Source organism: Myotis daubentonii, assembly GCF_963259705.1.
Source record: "Myotis daubentonii chromosome 1 unlocalized genomic scaffold, mMyoDau2.1 SUPER_1_unloc_1, whole genome shotgun sequence".
Classification (NCBI taxonomy): Eukaryota; Metazoa; Chordata; class Mammalia; order Chiroptera; family Vespertilionidae; genus Myotis; species Myotis daubentonii.
The window spans coordinates 715,490-731,067 of record NW_026775446.1 but is presented as its reverse complement, the minus strand read 5'-3'; the positions used below and the strand labels follow the sequence as shown (position 1 = coordinate 731,067).

General features: G+C 46.9%; 1 pseudogene and 2 gene segments (V, D, J or C); all 3 read left to right on the top strand.

The window, feature by feature from the left end:
• Positions 1 to 1,339: 1,339 nt before the first annotated feature.
• Positions 1,340 to 1,782, top strand: LOC132225728 (immunoglobulin heavy variable 1-46-like; annotated as a pseudogene).
• Positions 1,783 to 8,239: 6,457 nt separating this feature from the next.
• On the top strand, positions 8,240 to 9,179 carry LOC132225721 (Ig heavy chain V region MC101-like). The segment is given in 3 exon segments: positions 8,240 to 8,340; positions 8,424 to 8,727; positions 9,092 to 9,179. Coding segments are annotated over 3 exon segments (438 nt in total).
• Positions 9,180 to 13,632: 4,453 nt separating this feature from the next.
• On the top strand, positions 13,633 to 14,116 carry LOC132225727 (immunoglobulin heavy variable 1-46-like; the record flags this gene model as incomplete). The annotated part of the segment is given in 2 exon segments: positions 13,633 to 13,715; positions 13,797 to 14,116. Coding segments are annotated over 2 exon segments (366 nt in total), but the record flags the coding sequence as incomplete, so codon positions are not given.
• Positions 14,117 to 15,578: the final 1,462 nt, after the last annotated feature.

Below are 15,578 nucleotides of genomic sequence, written 5' to 3'. Positions count from 1 at the left end.
ATGCTGAAAGGTATCCTTTAAGAAGAGGAAGAAGAAGAAAAAGATAAAGATACAAATTATGAACAACAAATACACATCTATCAACAAGTGAATCTAAAAATCAAGTGAATAAATAATCTGATGAACAGTATGAACTGGTGATTGTAATAGAATCAAGGACATAGAAAGGGAATGGACTGACTATTCTTGGGGGGGAGGTGTGGGGGTGAGGGAAGAGATTGAACAATAATTGTGCACCTATGGATGAGGACAGTGGGTGGGGAGTGAGGGCAGAGGGTGGGGTGAGAACTGGGTGGAGGGGAGTTATGGTTGGAAAAAAGAGTAACTAATGTAATAATATGAACAATAAAGATTTAATTGAAAAAAAAGAAAAGGGAGCCCACAATATGGGAGGAAATATTTGGCAAGGATCCATGTGATAAAGGGTTAATATAAAAAATGTATAAGAAACCCATACAACTTAACCAAAGAAGAGAAACAGGGTGACCAGGCCAGCAGGGGGGTTAGTGAGGGATGACCACACAACTGAACAAGCAGGCTGTGTGGGGTGACCAGGCTGGCAAGGGGTTAGTGAGAGATGACCAAATGACTGAACCGCAGGCTGAGTGCGTAAACCAGGCTGGCAGGAGGGTTATTAAGGGATGACCAAACGACTGAACAGCAGGCTGCGAGGACTGACCAGGCTGGCGGGGGGGCCATGAGTGGTGATCATGCCTGCAGAGGGTCAGTTAGGTATGACCAGGATAGCAGGGGGAGCAGTAAGAGGCAAACAGGCCAGTGGGAGGGGGCAGTTAGGGGCAACCAGGCCAGCAGGGGGGCAGTTGGGGGCAATTAGGCTGCCGGGGGGGGGGGCAGAAAGGGGTGACCAGGCAAGCAGGGGGCGCAGGTAGGAACAACCAGGCAGGCAGGTAGGTGAGAAATTAGGAGCCAGTGGTCCAGGATTGTGAAAGGAATGTCGGACGGCCGGTTTGGGCTCCATCCCCAGAATCGGGCCTAAACCTGCAGTTGGATATCCTGAGAGAGGTCCCTGATTGGAGAGGGTGCAGGCTGGGCTGAGGGGACTCCCACACTCATGCATGAATTTTGTGCACCAGGCCTCTAATAAAAGTATAATTTCAAGAATAAAGAATAAAGAATATCAGAATCCCACTGAACATGGTCCCTGTGTCATCCATTTTCTCTAAGGAGGGGTCAAGACCTCAGCTATGAAATACTCTGCCTCATGAATATGCAAAAGAGAGGAGGGAGACAAGGTTAAATATGGGTAAGTCTGTGCCCTGAGGGCATCACCCACAGCCACACCCTCCCCTACAGAAGTGCTCAAGGCACAGCCCTCAGCATGTACTGGAGCTGGAGAACCCGCCTCCTGGTGGCCATGGCAACAGGTAAGGGGCTCCTGTTCTGGGTTAAGGAGCGTCCAGGAAGAATAAAGGGGGGTTCCACTCACTCCTATCTCCTCTCCACAGGTGTCCACTCCCAGGTACAGCTGGTACAGTCTGGGGCTGAGGTGAGGAAGCCTGGGGCCTAGTGAAGGTCTCCTGCAAGGCTTCTGGATACACCTTCACCAGCTATAGGATGCACTGGGTGCGACAGGCCCCAGGACAGGGGCTTGAGTGGATGGGGATTGTTAACACTTACAGTGGAAACACAAACTACGCACAGAAGTTCCAAGGCAGAGTCTCCATGACCAGAGACACATCCATGAGCACAGCCTACATGGAGCTCAGCAACCTGAGAGCCGAGGACACAGCCATGTATTACTGTGCAAGAGACACAGTGAGGGGAAGTCAGTGTGAGCCCAGACACTAACCTCCCTGAGAGAGGCAGCAGGGCTGGGCTGCAGGGAGCGTCCATGACCAGCAGGAGTGGTCAGGACCAGAACAGGGCCCTGACTAAGAGCAGGTGGAGAGTTAAAGAAAGATACCATTTCCATCTTAAATTAGTTTTGCTCCCAGGCTCAGCCACAGAGCTCACAGAAAGCCCTTTCCCAGGTCAGTTTTAGGGATTGTATTTGTGAGCAAAAAGGGGGTTCTGTCATAAATCTGACAAAACTCAGTGACTGACAGGACCCTCACAGGAGGCTCTGATCACACATCCTACCTGGGCAGTCCTGGGGGTGGGCACACCCAGGCCTGTGACTTCTTTACTAAAAGGCCCATCTTTGCCTTAAGCCCCCAGTCTATTGTTCCTGTGCATCTGGGTTAACACACGTTTGACATCAGCATGACCACCCTCAGGAGAGCACGCCTTGGCCGTCTGTGTGTCCACTTTGGAGACTTACCTATGACACCCTTTGCCCTTTTTTCAATTGTGTTGTTTTCTTGCTTTTGTTAAGTTGTATGAGTTCCTATACATTTTGGAGATTAACCCCTTAGCTGACTGACTTCTGCTGTTGCAAATGGTAAGAGTTCTTTCTTTTTCACAGCTGCTTAGCAATCCATGGTGTAGATGTACCACAGTTTTTTTATCCAATCATCTGCTGACCAGCACTTAAGCTGTTTCCAAAGCATAGCTGTTGTAAATTGCACTGCTATGAACATAGGGGTGCATGCATTCTTTCTGATGAGTGTTTTGGGTTTCTTAAATATATTCCTAGAAGTGGGATCACTGGGTCAAATAAGAATACCATTTTTAATTTTTTGACAAAATTCCATATTGTTTTCCATAATGGCTGCACCAGTCTGCATTGCTAATGGACCAAATAAACTGATAAACAAAAATAGACACAGAGACATAGAAGCATGAACAGACCATGGAACCTCAGAGGGAAGGGTGGGGAGGGTAGGTGGGAAGAGATCAACCAATGAACTTGTCTTCATATATGCCTAATCTGTACACACAGACAATAGGGTGGTGAGGGCCTGGGGAGGGAATGGGAGCCAGCGGGGAGAGGATAATGGGGAGAAAAAGGGGACCTATGCAATACTTTCAACAATAAAGATTAGAAGAGGAAGAGAGAGATAGATAGAGAGAGAGAGAGAGAGAGAGAGAGAGAGAGAGAGAGAGAGAGAGAGAGGAGAGAACCTCCTGTTCACTATCCTGGCATCCAGTCCCAGCCTTGCTCTCTCCCTCCTCCATGTCACTCCTCTCCTCACCTTCCCTCCTTAACTTCAAATGCACAAATGCAGCTGCAAACGGTTATTTTCATGAGCATTTGAGGTCTTGTTCCCCCACAGTTTTCATCAGTTTGGCTCCAAAAATCTTTAAAATATTCTCTACATGTTAGGACATTTCTTATACCAAATTATTGTCTTTTCTTCATTTACAACATATGTTCATACATGTGTTTTCTCCGTGTGGAGTGGGAAGTTGACACAATTATTAAAAACCTGCTACTTGGGAAGGATGAGTTAGTTCTAAAGAGTTTACACCCTTTGGTGTGGGCACTGATGTGCCAACCACTGAGCCCCATCAGCCAGGGTCCATGTGTAAATGATGGAAATTCCCCCACTTTGAGGGGCTGGGAAAACAGGGCTTTTGCACATGGACAGCAGGAAGTTGCTTAAAATCTGTGGTTTGGGGAGGCTGCTGTGTGCCTGTGAGAGTGGCAGCAGGTTTGAGATGGAAGCTGCAGCCACAGTGTCTAGCCCAGCCTCTCCTGCCTCCTCACCTGTAGAGGTTCGAGTTTTTATGGGGGCAGGAATAGAATGTGGGGAACCAACTAGAATTGTATGACATAGTAACCATTCTCTGGTCCCCGTGATTGTTTATTATGATTGGAGAAGGCGCCTTCTACCCTGGCTGGCAGTCACACTGGGACCTGAGAGCTCACCTGGAAGTGCAGCCCCTCCTCCACATTTGGAGCTGCTGATCATCCTGGAGATGAACAACTTTCCTGCAGGAACCAGCCTGCCAGCCCTTGAAGGTCCCAGCCATCTGCTCCCTGTCACCTGCCCCTTTGGCAGAGCCTTTGGCTACTTCCCACGTAATCTTCTATCCTTTCACTCAATATAAGCAGCTGGCTTATGGGGGCTGCAGAGCAGGTTTTTGTGAGTGACCTATTGCTCCCCGATATTGCTGTAGTATTGGAATGAATGCCCATATATGATTCACCCATCCCTCTGCCTATTTGGCTCAAGTAGTAGAAGGCAGCAGGGAACATGAATTGTCTGATTACATATTTGTGTGTAAGATCTGATTGGGGAAAATAGGAAGGAGAAATTTTCAGTTGAAAAATGAAAGCATCATCTAAAGCAAATTCTTATCACCAAACTTCAGAAAGACAACATGTCCCATGGCACATGAAAGAGAGCAAGAGGAAGCCCCATCCACGTGCCTCTGGGGCAGCACCCAAGGGTCCTCATCAAAACCCCAGGAAGGAGGACTCTCATCCTGGAAGCTTCCCCCAAAGGAATGGGGTCAGGGTGATGGGTCTCAGGAAAGGAGGGAGTGAGGGGGGTCAGGACAGGACCCCCTGTGGCCAGCAACCTTGAGTCCTTTCCTATCTGGGGTCGCCCCTAGTATGGCAAGGTCAGACATGCAGCCTTGGGTCCCAGCTGCACCCTTATATGCAGACTCCATGCAAATGGGGCTCTCCTCCTGCTCATAAAAGGGGCCCTTGCCCAGCATGTTGGGGAGACACCCAGAGCCCAAGTACCAGAGATAGGACCCCACCGGCTCCACCATGGACTTGGTGCCAAGCTGCGTTTTCCTCCTGATCATTTCTCAAGGTCGTTCTCAGGAGTGGGGGGCGCTGAGACCTGTGCCTGTGCCTGTTGGTGCTTCCATGTGATTCTCAGTCCACCTTGTGTCTCTGTGTTTGCAGGTGTCTAATGTGAGGAGCAGCTGGTGGAGTCTGGGGGAGGCCTGGTGCAGCCTGGAGCGTCTCTGAGACTCTCCTGTGCAGCCTCTGGTTTCTCCTTCAGTAGCTACTACATGCACTGGGTCCACCAAGCTCCAGGGAAGGGGCTGGAGTGGGTCTCAATCATTAGTCCTAGTGGTAGTACCATATACTACGCTGCCTCTGTGAAGGGCCACTTCACCATCTCCAGAGACAATGCCAAGAACTTGCTGTATCTGCAAATGAGCAGCCTGAGAGCCGAGGACACGGCCGTGTATTACTGTGCTAGAGACACAGTGAGGGGAAGTCAGTGTGAGCCCAGACACTAACCCCCCAGAGGAGACAGCAGGGCTGGGCTGCAGGGAGCATACAGGACAACAGGGGTCACTCAGGACCAGCAAACCCAGGGTTTGAGCTCAGAGCTGCCCCTGGAGGGTTTGTGCAGGCTTCCTATTGGGGTCAGTGCTTTCTTCCAGAACACAAGGACCATCCCAGGAGCAGGTGCAGTTGGAGGTCCGGGCTGGTTCCTGTATGGTTTCCTCTTCATGTTACAGTTTCCCTCAGGGAACCTCTAGATCCTGATTCTTCGCTGACATCTGAGTCTCTGAGTTAAAAGGTCTGTTGTAAAGAGAGACAACTTTCTCCTGTGACCAAAAGGCAGAGGGTATCTTTCATGCACACTTGGGTCATAATGAATTTTATCATCAAATCGTCTGACCCATGTCACCTGAATCTAACAAGAGGCTCTAACGACTCAACATTGCAGCTCCCCTGAATGCTGGATCAGGGGCACCACATGTGTGTGAACCCAAAGCTGCAGAAGAAGGACCCACAGGGTGACAGTCCCTGTCTTGTCCTCATGCTCACAGCACCCAGAGTAGTGGACACCATGCAGAAGCAGAGGCACATCAGCTGGTACAGATGTTCAAGACACACACTCACCAAGGGGATGTGGGATGGTTATTATGCTCCTGATTGAAACCCCTGAGAAGTACAGGAACGATCGTTCAGCAAGTCAGATCTGCTTGGATGGAGACTGGATAGGAGATGGGTGCAGGGCTTTTATTTTGGCGAGGTGGTGGGGGAGGGGGAGGAATTGTGCTTCCAAGGACTTATGTGGTTTCAATCTCCCCATAACTTCCAAAGAGAAAAGTATGACTTCTTATTTAAATTCTGGTGTGTGGGACAGATGGAAGAAAGGCAGCAATGAGCCCTCAGTTGTTAGAAGTCCAATGAAAAAGAAAATATAGTTATATTTTATTTAACATCTATAGAAATTGAACAAAAATTAAGAAAATGGTCCTTAGGTCTCTACAAAAACCACACATAAAGAAAGTGAGAGGAATAAGCATAAGTAAGCAAATGATGTTGATGATTATGTCGATAATGATGATGGCGCTGGTGGTGGCAGTGATGGTGGTGATAGAATTGGAAGGGAATCTTGGTCCAATATCTTGGTGGGAATCTGTTCTTTCCCACCAATCTGTCATTGGCTGTTTCAAAGGCCTGTGTCAACATACAGTTGGGCCACTGGGGTCTCAATCCCTAATGGCATTGGAAGAGGAGGCGCCTGCTTTGTTTACTTACAAGAAGGCACTGTGTGTGGACAACCACCATGTCCATAGAAAATGAGAAGAATGATTGTACGTAAGCAAATTGTGTTGATAATGATGAAGATGAGGATTATGGTGATTACAATGAAGATGATGGACTGAGTCAGGAGCCCTGGTCTAATGGAATGAAGGCTCCTCATACAGTCACAACGTCAGCTTGGATCCTCCAATGAGGAATGTCCACTCTTCCCAGTGAGTGTTGAGAGTTTTCATAAAGGGGACCCCAATTAATTATGCAACTTGGGGGATTCATGGTGAGACATTGTGGTTAATCAACCCAAAGGTGTCCAAGTGGGGATACCTTGGGCCTGGCTAGGTGTCACCTTCTGGAACAGAGACACTGAGAATGTGTATGTAGGAAACAGGGTCCCCTTCCCACCAGTTTGCAGTGACAGGTTCATAATTTCCCTTGATCCCTGCCTGCATGATCCTTAACATTTCTACTTCAATCAACTCCTGCTCATCATTATCCAGGTATTTCCTACAATGACACGAACTGTCTCTAACATGACCTGCACTTCCTTCTGGGCCTTCACTGGAGGAGGCTTTAAACCCACATGTCCAGTAACTCTCTGTCCATGAGCAACAGGCACATTTCTGTCATGTGACTCAACACAGTGCCAGCTTCCTCCCCTGACCCAGTTTCTAAGTCACGTCCACATTTATGGGTAGTTTCCCACCAGCGCTCCCCTGTGGTACCAGAACCTGCTCCAGTCCCTGTGGCTGCTGTAGCCAATCCACATGGGCAGTGGAGGCCCAGGATTTTCTGGGAAATTCTTTGTAAAATCGCCCAAAACAGCACCCATCAAAGAAAATTGTTGATGAACTGAACTTTAATAAAATAAATACATTTGCCCCATCAAATAGTCCATCAAGTAACTTTGATGACAAGCTTAGCAAGAGAAGATCTTTCTGAATCCAGTGCCTGATGGGGGAATGTATGCATTACACATTAACGATGTTGTCATTTCCTGTGAGAAAATGTATGCTAGGAATTCTCCAATTTCCCTCACTCTGAACCCCAACATCACAGATAACACTAGACTGAAAAATCAGGTCACTTAACAGGCTGCCATATCATTTAAAATATGAGAAATTCTCAATGGTTCACATGCATAATCGCTGCTTTTATTTCTAATCTTTTCTCCAGGTTAAAACATGATTATCTCTGAAATGATTAGGTCGGGGTCTGTGCAATTTGCAATGGGCCTGCATAAGGGAAGAGTTTTCATAGTGTATTATCCTATATAATAAAAGCTTAATATGCTAAGTGTCAAGTGGACCGGTCTGCTGTTCAATCAAGCAATCAAAGTGTAATGTGGTAATGATCAACCGCTAGCTATGAAGTGCAATGACCACCAGGGGGCAGATGCTCTAACCAGAAGGTTAGCTTGCTGCTGGGGTCTGGCCGATAGGAACTGAGAGAGATGTTCCCTACATGCCTTGGAGCCCTCCCACAGTCCCTCCCTGGCTGGCCAACCTCCCAGGTCTCTCCCCAGCCCCGATTGTGCACTGGTGGGGTTTCTCGGCCTGGCCTGCACCCTCTCATCATCAGGGATCCTTCAGGCGATGTCAGACTGCTGGTTTCAGCCAAATACCACAAGCCAGGCCAAAGGACCCTACTGGTACATGAATTAGTGCACTGGGCCACTAGCAACACAATAAAAAGTTTCCAACATCAGGAATCAAGGCTCTCCCTTTTTCTTGTGCTTTGGTAGTAGTTACTCATATCAAAGTGAATACTGACCTCACTCCCTCTACTTATTAGGAAAAGGCTTACCCATATGCAAATTTCTATTCAAGCTCCAGGGTACATCCTCTCCTGGGCTGTGCAGGCTCACAGCTCTCTCCTCACTCAGGGCTGAGGTGTCTGGGAAGGAAGAGCTGTGGTCTAGAAGAAGATGAGGCTGCTGGGTCTTCTCCTGTGCCTGCTGACAGTCCCCCAAGGTGAGGGTATCAGGGGTCAGACAGGGGTCATGGGATGGCTGTGACTGCAGGTGACTGACAGGCCTGATGCTCCTTGTCCCCAGGTGTCCTGTCCCAGGTGCAGCTGCAGGAGTCGGGCCCAGGAGTGGTGAAGCCCTCGCAGACCCTCTCCCTCACCTGCACTGTCTCTGGATTCTCTCTGACGAGCAATAGTGTACACTGGATCAGCCAGGCTCCAGGAAAGGGGCTGGAGTGGGTCGGGGTTATGTGGAATGGTGGAGGTACAGACTACAACCCAACACTGAAATCCCGCCTCAGCATCACCAGGGACACGTCCAAGAGCCAAGTTTACTTAACACTGAGCAGCCTGAGAGCAGAGGACACGGCCGTGTATTACTGTGCAAGAGACACAGTGAGGGGAAGTCAGTGTGAGCCCAGACACAAACCTCCCTGAGGAGACAGCAGGGCTGGGCTGCAGGGGGACGTTCAGGACACCAGGGGGCGCTCAGGACCCACAGTACAGAGAGCAGCCCCTGGAGCAGGGGCAGAGGGAGGTGGGAAGGAAGGTCCTTCCTGTTGGGCACAGGGATTTCCTCTCAAGCTCTCAGCTGCCTCCAGGGATGGCTCCTGCTCTTTCTCTGAGGCTCTCATTTCCCGCTTTCTCACTGCAGACCCCAGTGGAGGGGGTAGAACTGCTGCTGGCAGAGGACATGTGGGCAGTGATGGGGACTCTCCTCACCACCTGTCTGTATTTCCTGCTTTTCTTTCTCAGTGCTCTCATTGGCCTGTGGTTGGAACCTTTCCCACCAAGAAAGACCCCAGCACAGCCCAAGCCCCTGGGTGCTGAGATCGGGGTCTGACCCACATGCCCACCTGTCCCCATAGGGCCCTTCCTTGGGACAGACCCACAGTAAATAAAACAGGTGCACGTCTGGCGGACAGTGGAAGCTGGATGGACCCATCTGAATGGTGCATAGGGCCTTTGAGGGCTGCTCCCTGGTAACCTCCCCTGTTCAGGTGCCAGGACTTGCTGTTTCTGGTGCCACAGGAAATGACCTCAGCTCTCTCCCCATAGGTGTCACACCAGCACTGATGTGAGATGACAGCAGTGTGCGTATCCCATGTCATGCAGTTTCATAGAGACGTTTAACAAGGTTCATTGGAAATCATCTTCTTTCAACAAGCAGCTGACTTGGGAAATCTCTTGAAGGAGACAGTTTTACAGTTTTGCATCTTTTTTATTTAAAATCATGGGGTAAAGTTTGACTTTTCATAATCACGGTGTTGGATCTTCTGTAGATCAGTCCTTTGAGGGCTCAGACAGGATTATAACCCAGGTAGTGGCTGCTTGTTGCGTTCTTGCTCTATCTCAGCATTTTCCCAGCCTCCATGTCATAGGTGTTGGAATGGCTAAACCTTTACTTTGCTCATGTCTGCAGGATAGAGTAGACCTCCTACACTACCCTCCTTGCTCCTTTGGTGGGTTTCCAGGAGCTATGAGAACCCATTGTGTCTGCAAAGCTTCCCCAAGTCATACACTGCTCCCTGACCTCTGTGTGTCTTCCCTGGTCCCCTCCTCATTGATGACTCTTATGACTGCAGAACAGTTCAGCACTCAGGAATGGGCCCTGGTGAAACCAGGAGCTGGTTCTTTGAAAAGATAAAAACGATTGATGAACCATTAGCCAGACTCATCAGGACACAAAGAGAGGAGACCTAAATAAATAAAGTCAGAAAGGAATATGGAGATGTAACAACCAACACCCCGGAAAAAAAGGGATTTTAATAAAGTGCTATGAACAACTATATGCCAACAAGCTGGACAATGTGGATGAAATAGACAAATTCCTAGAAAAACGCAGTACCCCAAAACTGAAACAGGAAGAATCAGAAAACCTGAATAGGCCAATAACAACAGAAGAAATAGAAGCAGGAATCTAAAACCTCCCAGCAAACAAAAGTCCTGGTCTGGATGCCTTCACAGGGGAGTTTTACCAAACATCCAAAGAAGTACTAACACCTGTACTCCCCAAACTATTCAAAGGAAAACCAGAGAAAGGAACACTTCCAAACTCTTTTCATGATCAAAGCATTATCCTAATTCCAAAACCAGGTAACAATCCTAAGAAAGATAATTACAGGCCAATATCCCTGATGAGCCCAGATGCTAAAATCCTCAACACAATATTAGCAAATTGGATCCAGCAATATTTTTAAAAGATCATACACCATGACCAAATGGGATTCATCCAGGGATGCAGGGGTGATATAATATTCACAAATCGATAAACATGATACATCACATAAACAATCTGAAAGACAAAAATAGCATGGCCATATCTATAGATTAAGAAAAAGTATTCAACAAAACCCAACAACCACTTCTGATAAATACTCTCAGGAAACTGGGAGAAGAGGCCTCATATCTCAACATAATAAAGAATATGTATGACAGACCTACAGCCAGAATCATACTCAATGGGCAAAAACAGAAACCATTTCCCCTAATTAACAGGACAAAACAGAAATTCCCACTTTCACCTCTCTTATTCACCATAGTACTGGAAGTCCTAGCCACAGCAATGAGACAATAAGAAGAAATAAAAGGTATCCAAATTGGAAAGGAGAAAGTAAAACTCTTATTATTCATAGAAGACATGATATTGTACGTAGAAAACCGAAAGTCTACACACACACACACACACACACACACACACACACACACACACACACACCTAGATTTAATAAATGAATTCAGCAATATAGAAGGAAACAAAATTAACAACCAGAAATCAATGGAAATTTTATGCACCAATAATAAATTCTCAGAAAGGGAAACCAGCCCTAGCTGGTTTGGCTGGGTGGATAGAGCATCAGCCTGTGGACTGAGCGGTCCCAGGATTGATTCTGGCCAAGGGCACATGCCCAGGTTGCAGCGCTATCTCAACTAGGGGGCGTGCAGGACACAGCCAACCAATGATTCTCTCTCATCATTGATGTTTCCATCTCTCCCTCTCCATACCTCTCTGAAATCAATAAAGAAATATATTTTTTAAAAGGAAAGAAAAGAACACCAAACCAACAATCCCATTTACCATTGCATCAAAAAATTATGATACTTAAGAATAAACTTAACCAGCAGGTAAAAGACTTGTACTAAGAAAAATACAGGATGTTGAATAAAGGGATAGAGGAAGATATAAGCAAGTGGAAAAATATACCGTGATCATGGACTTGGTAGAATTAACATCATTAAAATGTCCATATTACCCAAAGCACTCTACAGATTCAATGTAATCCCTATTAAAATAGCAACAGCATATTTAACAGATCTACAACAAATACTCCAAAAACTATATGGAACCAAAAAAGACCCCAATTAGCCACAGCAATCTTGAGAGGAACAACAAAGGAGGAGGGATCACAATACCAGATATCAAATTACACTTCAAAGCCATAGTAATCAAAACAACTTGGTACTGCTACAAAAACAGGTATATACATCAATGGAACAGAACAGAGAACCTAGAAATCTACCCAAGCCATTATGCTCAATTAATATTTGACAAAGGAGGCAAGAGCATATAATGGAGTCAAACCAGTCCCTTCAATAAATATTATTGGGAAAATTGAACAGATAAAAGTGCAAAAAAAAACCTGAAACAATACATGAACATATACCATACACAGGAGTAATTTCAAAATGGTTAATAGACCTAAATGTGCATGTGAGAACCATAAAAATCTTAGAAGAATCCATAGGCACAAAATCTCAGACATCTCTCATAGCAATGTGTTTAGAGATACATCTCCCAGGACAAAGGAAATTAAAGAGAAAATAAACAAATGGGTATACATCAAAATGAAAAGTGCCTGCACAGCCAAAGAAGTGATCAACCAAATGAAAAGGGAGCCCACAGTATGGGAGGACATATTTGGCAAGGATCCATGTGATAAAGGGTTAATATCCAAAATGTATAAGAAACCAATACAACTTAACCAAAGGAAGACAAACAATCCAATCAAATAATGGGCAAAGGACCTTAATACACACTTTTCCAAAGAGAACATACAGATGGCCAAGAGGCATATGAAAAATGCTCAACCCTAACCGGTTTGGCTCAGTGGATAGAGCATCGGCCTGCGGACTCAAGGGTCCCAGGTTCCATTCTGGTCAAGGGCATGTACCTTGGTTGCGGGCACATCCCCAGTGGGGAGTGTGCAGGAGGCAGCTGATCGATGTTTCTCTCTCATCGATGTTTCTAACTCTCTATCCCTCTCCCTTCCTCTCTGTAAAAAATCAATAGAACATATTTTTTTAAAAAATGCTCAAAGTCACTGACCATCAGAGAGATGCAAATTAAAAGGACAATGAGGTATCAGCTCACACCTGTCAGAATGGCTGCCATCAACAAATCAACAAATGACAAGTGCTGGCAAGGATGTGGAGAAAAGGGAACCCTCCTCCTCTGCTGGGGGGATGCAGGTGGGTGCAGCCATGATGGAACACAGTATGGAGTTTCCTCAAAAAATTAAAGATGGAACTGCCATTTGACCCAGTGAAGCCACTTTAAGGAATATATGCTAAGGGACCCCAAACACCAATCAGAAACAATGTATGCACCCCTATCTTCATAGCAGCACAATTTGAAATAGCTAAGACTGGAAACAGACCAAATGCCCTTGAGTAGCTTTTTGGATAAAAAAGCTGTGGTATATTTCTGCCATGGAATACTATGCAGCAGTAAAAGAGAAGGATCTCTTACCCTTTGGTACAGCATGGAGGGACCTGGAGAGTATCATGGTAAGTGAAATAAGCCAGTCAGAGAAAGACAATTCCTATAGGATCTCACTCATACGTGGAACCTAATTAACAAAAGAATCTGATGAAGAGAATGGATCCAGAGACCTAGAAGCATGGAGCAGACTCTGGAATCTCAGAGGGAGTCATGGTCGGGTGGGTGCGTGGGAAGAGGTCAACCCACAAACTCGTGTGAATATGTGCATCATCCAGGGACACATACAATAGGATGGTGAAGACCTGGGCACCTGTGAAGGCTAGACGGTGTCAATGTGGGTCAAGGGGACATGTGTAATACCTCCAACAATAAAGGTATAATTTAAAGAAAACAGAATTAGGACTTGGACCTTCAGACTCCCAATGAACATGAACCCTGTGTCACCCATCTTCTCTCAGGTAGTGTCAAGACCTCAGCTATGAAATACTCTGCCTCATAAATATGCAAAAGAGAGGAGGTAGACCAGGTTAAATATGGGTAAGTCTGTGCCCTGAGGGCATCACCCACAGCCACACCCTCCCTACAGAAGTGCTCACAGCACAGCCCTCAGCATGGACTGGAGCTGGAGAGCCCTCCTCCTGGTGGCCATGGCAACAGGTAAGGGGCTCCTGTCCTTGGTTAAGGAGGGTCCAGGGAGAGTCAAGGGTGATTCCACTTACTCCTGTCTCGTCCCCACAGGTGTCCACTCCCAGGTGCAGCTGGTGCAGTCTGGGGCTGAGGTGAGGAAGCCTGGGGCCTCCGTGAAGGTCTCCTGCAAGGCTTCTGGATACACCTTCACCAGCTATAGGATGCACTGGGTGCGACAGGCCCCAGGACAGGGGCTTGAGTGGATGGGGATTGTTAACACTTACAGTGGAAACACAAACTACGCACAGAAGTTCCAAGGCAGAGTCTCCATGACCAGAGACACGCCAACGAGCACAGCCTACATGGAGCTCAGCAGCCTGAGAGCAGAGGACACCGCCGTGTATTACTGTGCAAGAGACACAGTGATGGGAAGTCAGTGTGAGCCCAGACACAAACTTCCCTGCAGAGACAGCAGGGCTGGGCTGCAGGGAGCATCTATGACCAGAAGGGGGCGCGCAGGACCAGCACAAGGCCCTGACCAGGAGAAGGTGGAGAGTTGAACAAAGATACCATATCCTGCTCCAGGCAGTAACATAATGGAAACCACTAGCATGGATAGGACTATGGGTAAGGTCACTAATCTAACCATGGCTTTTTCTGTCTGCAGATCAACAGATTGGGCTGGTTTGGTCTCTGTTTAACTATAGTGAGTTCCTCATTTTGTGCCAGCCTTTGTGCTAGGTAATCATGAAATAATGATTCAGTCAACAAATGCCTATGAAGTGCCTACTATGTGCCAGACATTGTTTTAGAGGCGAGGATGAAAGTGTGAGTGATACAGAAGAGATTCCTTATCTGAGGCTCAGCCACAATCCTCACAGAAAGCCCTGTCCTAGGTCTAGTTTTAGGGATTGTATTTTTGAACAAAAAGGGGGCTCTGTTCTAAATCTGACAAAACTCAGTTACTGACAGGACCCTCACAGGAGGCTCTGAGCACACATGCCTACCTGGGCAGTCCTCGGGGTGGGCACGCCCAGGCCTATGACTTCTTTACTAAAAGGCCCATCTTTGCCTTAAGCCTCCCGTCTATTGTTCCTGTGCATCTGGCTTAACACACCTTTGACATCAGCATGACCACCCTCAGGAGAGCACGTTCTTGGCCATCTGTGTGTCCACTTTGGAGACTTACCTATGAGGCCCTTTGCCCATTTTTCAATTGTGTTGTTGTCTTCCTTTTGTTAAGTTGTATGAGTTCCTACACATTTTGGAGATTAACCCATTATCAGATGTACCCTTGCTGTTGCAAATGGTAAGAGTTCTTTCTTTTTCACAGCTGCGTAGCATTCCATGGTGTAGATGTACCACAGTTTTTTACCAAATCATCTGCTGACGGGCACTTAGGCTGTTTCCAAGGCTTAGCTGTTGTAAATTGCACTTCTATGAGCAGAGGGGTGCATGCATTCTCTCTGATGAGTGTCTCAGATTTCTTAGGATATATTGCTAGAAGTGGGATCACTGGGTCAAATAAGAGTTCCATTTTTTATTTTTAGATGGAACTCCATATTGTTTTCCATAATGGCTGCCCCAGTCTGCATTGCTAATGGACCAAATAAACTGATCAACAAAAATAGACCCAGAGACATAGAACCATTAACAGATTATGGAACCTCAGAAGGAAGGCAGTGGAGGGTGGTTGGGAAGAAATCAACCTATGAGCTTGTCTTCATATATATCTAATCCGTGCACACAGACACTGTAGTGGCGAGGGTCTGGGGAGGGAATGGGAGTGAGCTGGGAGAGGATAATGTGGAGAAAAGGGGGACCTATGCAATACTTTCAACAATAAAGATTAGGAGAGGGGGAGAGAGAGAGAGAGAGAGAGAGAGAGAGACA